The following is a 14,118-nucleotide window of genomic DNA, read 5'->3' on the forward strand; positions in this document are numbered from 1 at the left end:
TGCCTGTGTTTTTCTCATCTGAGAATCTCCTTGCTCATTGTCCTTCCTCAAAAATACATCCACCGAGGACGGGAACCGGCCACAGCAGAGGTGACATGGCTGTTAGGGCAGCGAAGTCAATGGAACTTGTTAGGCGTTGTCAGACTAATGTCATTAACTTGCCATAGCTGCAGCTAGAGATAAAAAGAAGTGAAGATAGGGTGAAGGGAAGCAAGAGGACAAACTTGCATAGAAAAGAAGCTGACACAGTGCTGATGCCTTGTGGCAGGCAGTTTGGAAGTTCCTGCTGGGGTGCTGTGGCAGTCTGAAATTCGTGGTTGCAGTTGTTTTCTCTTGTGGCTGTTCTTTCAAAACATCTCAACCACCCAGTGTTGCCAGTGAGGCTGGATCATCAAATGTTTCTGCTCCCCTCCGTGTTGCAGGGCCAAGCAGGGGGAATAAATCTGGGTTTATTTCTTTTTGAAAAATAAGGCAGAATCTGCCATGTGCCATGAGCTGTTAGCCTTGCTTGAAAAGAGAGAGCGTGGTAGTAGTGCAGGGGGAGGTCTGTGGTCTGCGGGTGTGCTGCTTAGCTGCAAGAATTAGATTATCCTTTAAAACCAAAGAAGCATGTCTTACGTTCAGGGCGCTTGTAGAGTTAGATTTCCAGAAAGTGCTAATATTTGTTTTTAATGCATATTCATCCTGCTGTGCCTGCCGAATAAAGCTGTGAAAATTGCTGTAATAGCACTGAGATTATCCTTCTGATCTGTTTTAATGGATTTAGGCCATACTGAGGCACTCAGAGACATTGGTTGCTCAGCCCTTCTGAGAATGAAGCCATTTATTAAAATGCTTCATTCCAGATATCCAAGACAAAAGCTTTGGTCAGGATGTCTTGGTGCCGCAAACCAATCGTGCATGGTAGCTTCTGTGCTTCAGCCGAGAAAAAGAGCTTTGGGATGACTACAGAACGTGAGTCCCGCATCCCTCTGTCTACCTTAAGCTAGTCAAATTGCTATCAATATTTTGGAACCGATGAAAATTAGACAGCTTTTGCCTGTTTTTGGTTTGGAAAGCCACATTCTTTCTGTGTGTCTGTGCAGGTGCATCAAAGAACTGTAGGGAGTGGGTGAGCTTAAATTTACTGCTGAGGAGTGAGACACTTGTTTACTCATAACCATGGTGGCATTTCAGCAGCCTATTTCAGCATAACAAACATGAATTTCAGTTTGTGGTTAAGCCTCAAGACTGGAAGTTAGGAAAGGCAGGCCTTGTGTTGGGCCTGCCACCGGCTCAGTGGCTGTGTGATTTTGGGTAAGTCATCCCATCCCCCTGCTGCGTGACTTCATCTCTGTGAAGCAGCGTAACCACCATCAGAGGTTCAATTTGCTGATTGTTGTGTGTCCGAGTCTCAAAATGGTCTGAGAAGTTTAGACAGAAAGAAAGAAAGTCCCTGGTTTTGTTACAGTTCCAAAATGAAATGATCTTTGCTTGCTAACTGCTTGTTTTGCTTCAGTCACTGAGCCCATTTAGGAGGAAAGTAGATGAAAGCATGGCTTCCACTCCTGGTTGCTGCTTACACATGCCCCATAGGGTTTTATTTCTCTTGATGCAACCTCCTGATTCACTGGTTTTACTGTACTCCCTCCAAGAAGCTTTGCTTTCATGGGCTTGTTGCTACTCGAATCTAAAACTGGAGATGAAGCCTTGGAGGGGGTATCTGTTGGTAGTGGCCTGAAGCTGCCAACGCCTGTAGTCCTAGTGCAGCAAGTGCCTGTGAAGGTGAATTTGATGTCCTCCACAGTGCCCATTCCCCATGTCAGCAGTACGCCAGAGACCTTATGAAGTTGAGCCTCCCTGATGTGTCCATGAAAGCAAAATGCCAGGGCAACATCCTCACTGCAGAGCTGTTTTTTCCCAGGACTCTGTGGTTGCGGAGAAGCAAACACTTTGTGTTGTTCTCATTCAGACAAGTCAAATGAGATGATTGGAATTGAACCAATGCAGGGATGGGAAGTGTCTATGGACTGTGGAAGCTGATTTGGTAGGAAATCTCAGAAGGCAGTCCCAACCCTCACAGAAGGAGGGTGCGGAGCAGCTGAAGGGGAGGGGATGTTTTTATTTTGGTCTAAGACTTTAAAACAAGCTGTGACCATATTTCTTAAGAACACGAAGGCCCCAAGACTTGAGCAGTTCCTAAGCCTACCAGCTTTGTTCTTGGTTCCTGAAACGTGCTCCTGATTTCAGATGGATAAGGTCTGCAGTGCTTCCTGTCCTAAAACAGTCCTGGGCTGCGAGGTGGTGTTACAGGGTAGATGCATTTTGGCAATAGATGTAATAATTCCTGTGTCATTGTTTATTGTTCTAAGTTTGTAACGTGCTTCTGAGATGAAAAGAGCTATAGAAATGCAGCATTATTATGGGTGCAGGGTCATTGTTAATGCAGTGTTTGCTGGCACGACTGCAGTTGACCAGCCACATGAATCTTAACTGCGGTTCACAGGCAAGCCCTTTTTCCTAAAACAGGAGTGAACGGAGCCAGACAGACCTATAATCATTCCCCAGCAGATGAAAATAGTTCCCAGTATCAAGAGAATTCAGTTTTTAACAGCACACACCCAAACTGGTAAATTGCAGTTGCATGTCATGGGAGGAAAGCTTGGACTTTGTCAGCTGGTCTGGAAAAGAAGGCTACAAATTCTTTTGGATGATAAAGCAGCCCCGACTGGCTAGCCATTTGGCTGGAACACCCTGTCATCTCTACCACCCACTATTTGGAGATTGGTTTTGAGGTAGCAGGGTAAATGTCTCTTTCCTCCCCTACAACCTAGTATTAGACTAATATAAGAAGGTACTGAATGCCCTGCAATAGCAGGTTGAGAAGCTGAGGTACCTATCAGGAGCATGGAGCTTAGAGTCCCTATGCCTCCACAGGACCCATTGGCTTTCTCTACTCCATCTCACAAGCAAGTCCACAAAACCCCAGGAGACAACTCCTCGCTACTAGTCCCATTTTGAAGCAGTGGGGAAACCAAGGCACGGAGCCATGGGGTGTTATCCAGTGAAAGGAAAAGGTCAATTTTAAAAATAAATCTGTAGCTGTTCTACAAGTAAACTTTTTTTAGACCCAAGCATTGCTGATGCTTGAATGCAGCCTGAAAGTCTCTTCTAACATCAGCAAAATAACCATTTCCCAGCAAGCTGACAGAGAAGTAACTGTGTGCCTATTGAAGCTTTGTAAATAGTTACTTCACAAACATACGGGAATCTATCAACAGTTTGGGGTTGGAGGTGAGGCATCTGGAGCCCCACTGAGTGCTGGAAATACCTTCTCCATCTTCTTTCAGCCACCCCTCTGTCCTGTCCTTGGCTGCTCTGTAGATCTCAGACATGGCATGCATTTTTGAGTTTCTAACATGTGTTGGTCTAATCTTAGTACAGATGCCACTTGGGTGTAGGAACTCAAAACTGCAGGACACAACAGCTGCTTCCTCAGAAGAAGTGGTTTCGAACCGTCTCAGCCGTAAGACGTGTGGCGTGGTCGTGCGGGGCGGTGGGGGGCCTGCACGGGGCAGGGGATGGGCGCTGCTCGCCTCGTCCAGCTCTCGCGGTCCTCTGCTCGCTGGCCCACCGCAGGCTGCGTGGGCAGATCGCGGGTTGTTGAGGGTTTGTGTTACGGAAGAGATGTGCTGTATCGACCTGGGGTTATTTTGTACTTCCCCTCCCATAACCGCTTTTGTTTTCCACTCCGGCTGAGGCCCGTGCGCAGTGACAGCCGTAACACAAGCCATGTCCTGCTCCTTTTATCCAGACATGTGTTTCATATTGCTGATTCCTCCCCCCCACATATGCGTGCTGCTGTGGCTGGACAAGCCCCCAGCCAAACCCATTAAGATTTTCTTTCGGCAAGGAAAACTTGGCTTGTTTCTCTGCATCCCTCCCCCTGCCCTTCTCCCCTTGCTCCCTCCTCCTCTTTTTTTTTCCCTAAACTTTGTTTTTCCCATACTTTCTTTGAGACACCATCTTAACTGTAACAACCAACCTACGGACCCTTCATTAGCAGGGTGGGAACTTCCCTCCGTCCCCTTTGAACCTTGGGCTAGGCTGCAGGCGCGGGGATCTTAACTACTAGGTCTTCTCATGCAGGCAATTCCAATTCCATCTTTGTAGAACATGTCCGTAAGGATTTGCCCTCCTTTCCACATTAATGGGGACTGGAGAGGAGTGGAAATACCTGATCCTTAGCATTCCTCCATATGGGCACGTATGGGATTGGGGAAGACATCTCACTAGGAGAACTGGCTTTCTGCCTCTTCTCCCTGCCTGTTTGTAAACAGCTGGATGCCGGAGCCCTTCTGGAAGAGGCACGGGCTTTCGGCTCGGTGCTGGGAGCTGCAAGACTCTTCCAGACAGAATAATCGGCTTCAGACGGGAGAAAATGGGGACTCCTACGGTCAATCCCTTTGCCAGCCCCTCTCCCCACATCCAGCAGCAAGCAGAGATGGGAGTAAGGCTGGGGGACACCTCTCTATGTAACCCAAGGCTGACAGCGGGTGGTTTCATGTGTTTGGGGGCTCCTTCTCCTTCTCTCCTGCCCTTCTCAGTGCAGTCAGACCTTACGGTCTTCTGTTACTGTTAAGTAACCGCAGACAACATATGGGTATGTATGCGTTCTCTCTCAGAGCACTAGTTTCTCAGGCTGTTTTGAATAGTAAACCAGCATCTGTGCCTGATAACGTTAGTTGATTTTTTTTTAAATGCTCTCCTTAGAGCCTGTGTAAAAGCTTTGCGTTTATTTCTATTGGACACAGATGCTTAACTTGCACAGTATGTTAGTTCCCCGACCAGGGTTTATTTTTTAAGCTCTCTGTTTGCTTCAGGATTTGGGGGGATAGAACTCCGCTCCAGGTGGGAGGAGCTCTGGGGAAATGCTGTGGCTGGCACCCACTTGGTTGGACACGCGCTCGCCTGCGGTGGCAGCTCCTCTCTAACGGCACATACGCTGTTTGTGCAGGGGAGCAGAGCAGCGCTCTCGTCCAAACTGAGTACTAATGCACCAAAACATGACTGCAGAGAATGACCCGTGCTAGACCCTGCTTATCACTTAAGGTCAAATTCTGTAACAGCACCAGAAAATAGCATACAGCCTTTCTAATCAGCAGAAAAGTTGCTTGCTTCTGCTCTGAGCTGCTGTGGAGTGTTTGTGGAAGGAGCAACGCCAGGCTGCAGGCTGGGTCCTTTTGTTAGTAGCGCGGCTGCAGCACGGCTTTCTGCAATCCTATTAAAAGCTTTTCCCTCTCGCCACCTTCACCCCTGAGTGTCCCCTGCAAACAAATTCAGGCTAGCACGCTCTGCTGTACGGCTGATTTTGCAGTTCACCAGACAAAGAGCTACAAAAGCTCCAGCTACTTGCTAACTAGCTGCGTGTTAAGGTGCTACGGTTGAACGAGCACCAGCAATAGCTCAGCCTTACCCCAGCCGTGCCACGGGACTGCTCTCCTCGTCTTGTTTTTCTGTCTTCTTAAACTTTCATGTCATCTCTCCCCTCATCCTGGCTTGCGTCTCGGTCCTCGCTCGGCTCCTCTCTGCTCTGCCGCTGACAGCCAGCTGTTGTCTCTGCCTTTTTTTGTTATTGGTTGTCCTGGAGATATGAAGTTTCATGTTACATGTGTGCCAGAGAGGAGGGAGTGCGGGCAGCGGGCGCGAGGAGCCACCGCGAGCTGAGCCAGCCGCTGGTGCAAATTCCGCCGAGTTCCCAAATGCCGGCACTTGTTGCTCGCTTCCTCTGTGCATCTCCTCCTAGCGAGGTCTCTTCTTTCTTCCCTTTAATTGCAGCTTTTTCTGGAGTGAGGTTTGAATTGATTCTCTCCTTGCAATGGTTTGGGGGTGTGTTAAAGCAGTTAACTTTTCTTTATGCTGCCCAGTTTCCTTCTGGCTCCCGGGGGAAGGAGCTTTTCTCTTGTGCTCTGGGAAGGAGCACAGCAAGAAATCGCAACGACAGCGCAGCCCCGTCTGCCGTGGACAGGGGAGCAGGGACGATGCTGCAGGCGTGAATTTGCTCCGTGCCCTTGGCCAAGTCACTTACTCTCTTGATGCCTTGTTTTTTGCCTTTTGTATGCTGGGGACAGCTGACGCGCGCTGTCTTGTCTCAGAGGACTGTTGAAGTTCAGCTAAGATTAGAAAGGATGCAGTCCTTCAGACAGGTGCAAAATGGTAATACCGCATCAGCCTCATAGTTTGCCTTTCTGTCCGATAGAGCTTATTAAATGGTTTTTGTTCAGCAACTGGCATCTACCTAAATAATTTGTCTGTATATGATTTTTATCTTTTTAATGCTCTGATCTCTTGGCTTTATTCCAGGACTTGCTGTGTTTTCAGGGACCTCTTCCCGTGAGGCTGGGAACCTTTTTTGGCTCATGTGAGGGAACGCTTTTTCCTGGTGTATTTTGGTAGAGGCAAAGCTTCTTTTAGGAGACATGTGACTTTGTTTATTCCCTGACGATTCATTTGTTTTTGCAGAATTGCAGGAATAGGGCTACAGTTTTATCTGATGTGCAAAAGCAGGTAGTACCAAAAGGAGGCATGGTGCAGACGTCCACATGGTCTCTTTAGCACTTTCCTGAAATTTATTGCCACAGAAAGAACATGTTAACAAAACTTGATTGTCTTCTGCTTTTCATCCTATCCCATGATGTAAAGCTAGGGCAGGATCTCCCAAATGAAATAATGATTCTTGTTTATTTATTTATTTATTTACATTTTAAAGGCAGATAGCTTATACATACTCCTGTTGAAGAGTGGGGGAGGCAGCTAATAAAGTTGCATGCTTAAAGGACTAAATAAGTTTAGGACGTGTATAACAATGCAAACTGCCAATGACTGAGGTAAACCAGATCTCCATCTCCCGCGTACTATCAGCTGCTCCTGTGACTCAGGAAGTTTTCCTACCACGTGTCAATGCGTATCTAGCTAGGTATCGGACCTCTTGCCTTCAGTTAAGCAGTAACGCCGTGGTTCCCTAGCGTTCCTATGGGTGAACCTATCTGTGGCCTTCTGACAGTTCTGGGATTGCAGTCTCAGTTTTGCAGCTGAATTTCCCCTGTGACCACACGCAGGGGTACCGTTAGCTCAAGTGAGGCGGTGGCCCTGATTCGGGTAATTCTGCATGAAGATGCAGGCAGTTATGGGAGGCTGGACCAAAAGAGCTTGGCTTTACACGCTGGATAAGCCAGAAACTTGAAACTCTAAATTCTAGCGACTTTCAGAGCTGATCTCTGCTTCTGCCAAAACGCTCCCGTGGGGACATCTCTCTTGGCTTTAGGGGAGAGAGGGGCGTGTGGGTGTCTCTCCCCAGCGTAAGTGTGGTGAGTAGGCTGGGGGGGGAGGCCCTGACCATTGCTGTATGCCTCAGTTAACTCTAATTCGGATCAGTGTGTGTGAGAGACAGGGACTAATGAGAATGCCTGCCTGTTTTCTTTCCGGGGAACAAAAAGCTGACTTGCAGCTCGCTGACATTTCTATTATCACGTTGCACTGGCAGGACAGGCAGCACCAGTAGCTCTTTGGGAAAGGCAGGACAAGGGGATCGAATGTGTCGTCCCCGTCCCCCCCGCCCTTCGCTGCCATGTGAAAGGAGCTCTTTCTTTGAGTGCAAGAGGAGGGTGAGTCAGTGCCGCTCTGCAGGGGGACATAAAGCCAGCTTTGTAGTAGCCCTTTCCAGGCATTCGGCGCCCTACCCCGGGCAGCACAACGTCATCCCTGTTCCAGCGCTCCTTACCTGAGCGGTGCTGGGTCCGTCACACTTCAGCACACGCATTTCATTGCTTTGGCAACGGTAGTCTGGAACCTGCTGCTTTACTGCTTCACTCGCTCTCCTGCTTGGCAAATTAACCTCCGGGCCGTGGGAATGAATGAGCCAACAGCCACTGCAGACCTGGACAGGGTTTGTCTGTGACGCTTTGATAGACATGTGGTCATGTTCTCCACACACACGTTCACACATGTTCACACACGTTCACACACGTTCACAAGCAAACTGCATTTGCTGCTCAGCTTCCTGGCAAGTTCAGACATGCCTTAAAGAGTTGCTAATAAGAATAAATGAAGTGTTCACTCTCTTACTTTTCTCCCCTGTGAACCATTCTGCACACCAAGTTGCTAAGCCAACGAGGGCAGTCCTTGGTAGAGAAGGAAAATCTCCACTTTGATCTTCCTTGCAGTAAAATAATTCTCTTTTAAAATAACTCTTGTTACTGCCCGGCTGCAGGATTTGGTCTCTAAATGCCTGGTGAAGTAAGTGTCTCCATGTGTCTGGTATCAGGATTTTAATTAAGAGACAATAGACCACCTCTGCTGTGAAATCCAAGTTAAAAAAAAAAAAAGAACAAAAAAAACCCTCCTGTCAACTCCGCCAGCTTTCTGGAAAAAGTGACTGCCTGGTTCTTCATTCTCCAGCAAAATCAATGTCTTCACTCGTTTAACTAAGAGGGTGTTCTGGAAGAAGAATTGCTTCCTGTCTGTATTGCTAATGAACATGTATCTGTCACTAATTTTCTTTTTTTACGTAACCCAAAGCACTAATGTCTGCCAGAAATCTTTGAAGATTCTTGGAAAAATTTAATCATCTTCATGTGCCTAGTTTGCTAAGGCTCATAGAACTGGTTGTGCAATACTGTATGAGCAAATGGACTGGTTTTCATCACAATTTTCATGGATGTTGGACTCTACCAGAACTTTGACCACTGATCTGAAGCAAGTCGAGAACCCAAATGTCCTTTTCTGAATAGTGCTCCCTGTTACCTTAGTCCGGACTTTATTTCTGTGACTTAATGTACATTCCTGCTTTTTGAAATGTAGATTTGTTCACCTTCAAACCACAAACGATAAAATTAGAAGCTCTCCAATGTGAAATATATGGGCATATTCTAAACTCTGGGGCGTAGGGAACAAAATGACTTCTGTCCATATTTATCTTAGAGCCGTTCTGATTGGACAGGGTTCACGTGGAATATATTTGGCCAACGATGCAGAATTAATAAGTGCATATTTAATCCAGCACACTTTTTGTAGCTCTCAAAATCCGAAAGCATTTTGCAGAGGAGATTGATGCCAATGTTTGTTTTACACGTGGGGAAAGGAGGGCACAGAGACCGTAAGCAGGGTGCCAGGAACAGAACCCCAGTTCTGCTCCGGGGCTTGGTCCCTGTGTCTCTTGCTGGAACTGGCATTCTCTGGGCAAAAAAGACTCAAGTCGTCATCAAAAGACAACTTGTGCTTGGGGGTTGGAGGTCTTCAATGAAAATAATTACCAGGTCACTTTCCCTTTTGTCTCCTAGCTGTCGCCATGCTGCCATAGCAAAGTACTTTGGCGATGTCACTCCGCCTTGTAACAAGTGCTGCGATTACTGCAAGAACCCAGGGGCAGTGAAAAGGCAGTTGGAGTCACTGGAGCGTTGCAGCAACAGCTGGAGCAAAACCTGCATTGGGCCCACAGGCTCCTCCTGGGATTGTTACGATCCAGAGCTGTATGAAGGAGGGAAAAGAGGTTGCAGAGGTTTTAGCAGGTCTGTATTTGGTAGCTCAAACTCAACTCACATAAGCTATCAGAGAGAAGAGAACATCTTCCAGCTGCAGACCCTGCCCCTCCTATTTTCAGCACATGTTTCTGTGCGGTATTTTCCTGTAACTTTGGTAGCAGGAGCTGGAATTTCATTTTCCATGCACTTTGGCAGCCTTGATCAAATGCATGTCTCGGAGAGCCAAAAGTTGTTTTGATTGACCTAAGAATTGCCCTGCAGAATGTGATTGGTTCAAGAAACTAACCTGAAAGTTTTGAAAGGAGTAAGTGGGCTTAGCCCCTGCTCACAGTCACAAAAATGCAAAATGTTTAAATTGAGACAGAGGGCAAAGTATGACATGGCCCAGAGCTCATTCCTGGCTTAGTACTGCTGTCACGGGGCCAGCAGGCTGAGGGACCATTGAGAGGACTTTGCCATCACAGAAGATGTAATGGGGTGCTAGTGTCAGATTCTTCTGCAGATTGCTAAATTTTAGTGACTCCTTAGCAGACTGACAATAAAAGGAAGATGTGCAGTGGGAAACATGACTTATTTTGTAAAATGCTTGGCAGTGTGGAGATGACAACTTCTCTTCTGTTTTGCTCTCCACAAGAATCGTCATGTTAAAAAGCAAAGATAGGTGGCCTGGCTGGGTTGCAGCTATTGTGCAGGTCAGGCAGGATGCAATCTTCCCTGCTTGCAGTGCCAGTGAAGCTCTGCCATGAGGCCTGGCAGCCTGGGCTAGCCCTCTGCTTTACTTTAAACAGCTGGAGAGTGACTGTAGCTTTGTTCTTCAGGCTATTCCAGCTGAGATGAAGGAAACTTCTGTACTTGCGACCTGAGTCTGGGTTTGATTCCAGGACTTGAGAAGAGGAAGCCAGTGTTGTTGCTGTACAACAGAGTTTGTCACTTGGTTTATTGAGCCTCTACATGACTCGCTTGTAGCTTTTCCTCAGAAGCTGTACTAGTCACCAGTCTCAGAGTTCTGATTTGTGATACCTGGAAGTTTTGGCTGTGGCAGCTGTAGAAGGCCGTAAACTCTTGAGCTACATCTGGGAAGCATAAGGCGCAACATTGCAGAGTATTAGCAGTGGTGATTTCACTTAATAGATGAGTCTGTGAACAACTGCAGCTGATGCTGCGCCAGTTCTGCCATCTCTGCTGCAAGGGCAGTAACAACTGAGAGAGGGAGAGAGGGAGGGAGGGAGGGGTGGCAGCTGGCGGCAGTGACTGCTCAACCCCATGGGAGAAGCTGGCAGAGCTTCTGAAATGGAGCCCTCCATTCTCAGAGCACTGGTTACCTGCTGTTAATCCCATGAATTTCTGTGGAGGAGAGTACTGCCCAGGCTGAGGGATGGTAGCAAAATTAAGAGCTATGACTTGTTCAGAAAGGATCTGAAATACCTCTTCTTTGTAAATACTGGGATTACCCAGGCTTACCAAAGCCCGTGCCCCAACCAGCTAATGTTGCATCTGCCTGAAGGAATGTTTTTTTCCTCTTGCTCTCCTGCCTTATCCAGGTATGATGAGGAAAGCGGTGGGAATGGGGATGAAGTCAATGAAGAAAATCGGAAACGGGAGTGGAACAACTTCTACAAAAAGCAGATGAGTCTGCGCAAAGTGAGTTGATGTCCCCTTAGAAGAGATGCACAGGTTGTTTGCTTTTAGCATCTATGCTGTCAGCTTGTGTCGCAGACTTAAAGGCTTCCTGGCGCTACTGAAAGTCAATTATTGCACCTTGTTGCTTGGTCTGATTTTTACTGATTACCTCTGCTTTTGCCATGCTCTTTGTATTCTGGGTCAGTCCTGAAATGTGGAAGAACTCAATTTAATTACATACTGATCTCTCTGCAGTGCTAATCAAGAGGATCCAGTTGTCTTTAGTATCTTTGATATTAGTAAAAACAGATTCCCCCACTCAGCTTCTCCTGTACATTCCTATAGTGAAGGTGAACCTCTGGCTTTGATTCCCATCCTTTGCCTCCCTTCCTCTGTTTTGCTGCCTTTTCAGCACCTTCATAATTTCATCACTAATCTTCCCTGAAGCAGGGAGATAAAGAATGTCTTGTGTGTTCCTAGACCTGTGTGTGTGTTGCGGGGTTGGAAATGTTTGACTGATCTGTGTTTTCTTCCAGGGCAAAGAACCAGAAAAGGAAGACTTTGTTCCTCCAAGTAAATACCTTCTTTGATTTATAGTGGCTTTCCTTTGGGAGAAGGAAGTCTTGTATTTTGCAGCTGCATGTTATTTATGTTGCATCAACACTGGAGGGTACCAATCCCTAAGCACAAAGGTTAGGCTTTTGGCTGTGGAAGCCTGGCTGGAGGAGATCAATCTGAGCTTAGTCCTGGTCGGGGTGAAGATATGGAATGCATCTTTCTGAACAACTTTCCTAAACGAGCAAGAGAGAAGGAAAACCTTGTCTATTCTGGGTTTTTAGGCTCCCTCTTTTCTGCACTGGTTATGCAGCAGTAATCAATTGGTCTATATGGAAACTGCTGAGGAACTTTGCCATTTTTATCTGTGCTATTTGGAGCCCTGTCTAACAACACAGTACTTAAACTATTGTAAATGAATACCTGATAGTTCATGTTACTCTATTCGGCCTCTTTATTTTTGGTTGCCATTGCAGGGGGGAGGGAAAGAATTGGGTTTTCTAAGAACTGGGATGTCTCAAAAAAGTGCCTCCTGGGATGGGGAGTTTTTGGAGAGCTGCCAGTCATAAGCTAGCAAAGTAGACATTCCCATCCAGAAAGAGAAATCTCACTTCAACTTCTGCCTGCTCTTCTGGAGTTTGTAGTTTCTCCAGGTAAGAGGGTGATTGTGGTGGCCCTTGGGGTGACTACGCAGGGAGGAGCATGCCAAGCAGTATTGGACTGGCACCCTCCTAATGAGATCTGAGATGTTCTCCATCAGCCCTGGCCCTGCTATGACATCTTTCCCAAATGTCTCTTCTGTGGTAGGTGCAGACTGCCCTTTGAAGGATGCCTTCAGCAGGAGAATCTCTAAGCTCACGGTGAAGGTAAGAAAGGCTGTTTAACATTCAATCTTGTTGACTCACAAAGGAGAGCAAAGATTTTGCCTTCCCCATTCCTATTTCTTCAGGGATGGAAGTCCAAGGGGCATCATGACTTCCATTAGAGCATGTCTGACTATCCTGTGTTTCCTAGGGACGGGAACACTGCTTGAAGATGCTGGAAGAAGCTTTAACCAATAACCAGAAGGTTCCAGCAGCAACAGGAAAAGGGTATGAGATAAGACAGAAAAGGGGTAGCAAACTGTATCCCTTAACATGGGGCCTGCTCTGTCCTAAGCGAGATCACCGTTCTCAGGAAATACCTTTTTAAGTTATTGGGTCCACGGATGTAGCTTTGCTTAACAGCATCCTTCTTGTGGTGATGTTAAGACCAAACATCAGGATTCCTGGCTCCAATTTTGCTAAATCAGCTTGATTCTAGGAGTCACAATTCCTCCCTGCCCCACAAGATGGGGATAGCGTACTTCCCAAATCCAGCAACAGAAGAAGAGAACTTTGACTTAAATCTGTTCTCACCACCGCCTCCGTTTCCCAGCAAGTCACACCCATTAGACCTTAATCGGGTGTTAGCACTTATCCTTGTACCAAAGGGTGTGAATTTTCTATACATTCTGGGAGATGTTTAAGCATTAGTGTTCCCTTCACAGATATAGAAGTGTGTCTTTCCAGAAATCACCCCAGCCTGTGTTACAGGTCAGACCCTCACGCCTGTGCTGTGGAGCTGGAGCATGAAGCTTTCCGAACCAGTAAAATGGCTAACTCATACAAGGCAACTGTGTTAAAGAAGGTAGGGCCCTAGGTCTGCTATTGCTCCCTGACCTCTAAACAAGGTGTGGCCTCAGCTCAAGGGGAAATATGGTAGAGTACGTGCAGGAAAGACAAAGGAGCTGTGCCTTTGCTGTGCCTTGGATGTCTTCCAAATCTTTCTTCGTGGTTTTGTTTCCGGGAGGAGCCACAATCACACTGGCTTCACATCTTTGTTGGCTTCAGTCCATAGGCTTTGGAAATTAACATATCAGTGCAAGCTTATCCAGATATCATCTAGGTGCAGCGATAAAGGGACTGCAGAGTCCCTAGATTATTACTGACAATAGAGAAACCTTGGTTTGCATTAACTGGCTGACAGAAGTCTCTTTCAGGATGCTCCTGTCCTTGAGATAGGTGTCTCTCCAGGGTAGACGCATGTCTTGCCCCTAAAACTTTCGGTATGTACAGAGGCAGGCATATGTCAAGATTTCTGGCCACTAGAGAGCATTTCTGTTCTCTCTTCAGGTAGCAGAGATCAACAAGGCCTCAAAAGAAGGAGAAGTGTTCTCACTCTTTGGGTCAGGAACTGGTAGCCACAGCAGCTTGGAGACAAAGTCTGGAGATCCAGCAGAAGAAGACTTCCTCCCCGCATCCCAGGTTTACTCGGTGAGTGAGTATGGATGGGATAGACAAGGAAGGAATAATGTGATGGGACAGACAAGGAAGGAATAATGTGGTTTGGCTATCCCCCTTAAAAAAATTTTTTTTTAAGTCTTTTGTATGGCTATAGATGTATG

The 14,118-nt window shown here is 46.9% G+C and overlaps 1 protein-coding gene across 1 annotated transcript in view; it reads left to right on the top strand.

The window, feature by feature from the left end:
• The window catches only part of RECQL5 (RecQ like helicase 5), a 41,043-nt gene that overhangs the window by 21,406 nt on the left and 5,519 nt on the right, over positions 1-14,118 (top strand). The window contains exons 9-15 of the mRNA XM_026098887.2: positions 9,318-9,545; positions 11,060-11,159; positions 11,675-11,711; positions 12,501-12,559; positions 12,708-12,784; positions 13,268-13,361; positions 13,847-13,987. Coding sequence (XP_025954672.2) covers positions 9,318-9,545; positions 11,060-11,159; positions 11,675-11,711; positions 12,501-12,559; positions 12,708-12,784; positions 13,268-13,361; positions 13,847-13,987 — 736 coding nt within the window. The remainder of the gene's footprint in view (positions 1-9,317; positions 9,546-11,059; positions 11,160-11,674; positions 11,712-12,500; positions 12,560-12,707; positions 12,785-13,267; positions 13,362-13,846; positions 13,988-14,118) is intronic.

The sequence above is a fragment of the Dromaius novaehollandiae genome, chromosome 18, assembly GCF_036370855.1.
Source record: "Dromaius novaehollandiae isolate bDroNov1 chromosome 18, bDroNov1.hap1, whole genome shotgun sequence".
NCBI classification, from domain to species: Eukaryota; Metazoa; Chordata; class Aves; order Casuariiformes; family Dromaiidae; genus Dromaius; species Dromaius novaehollandiae.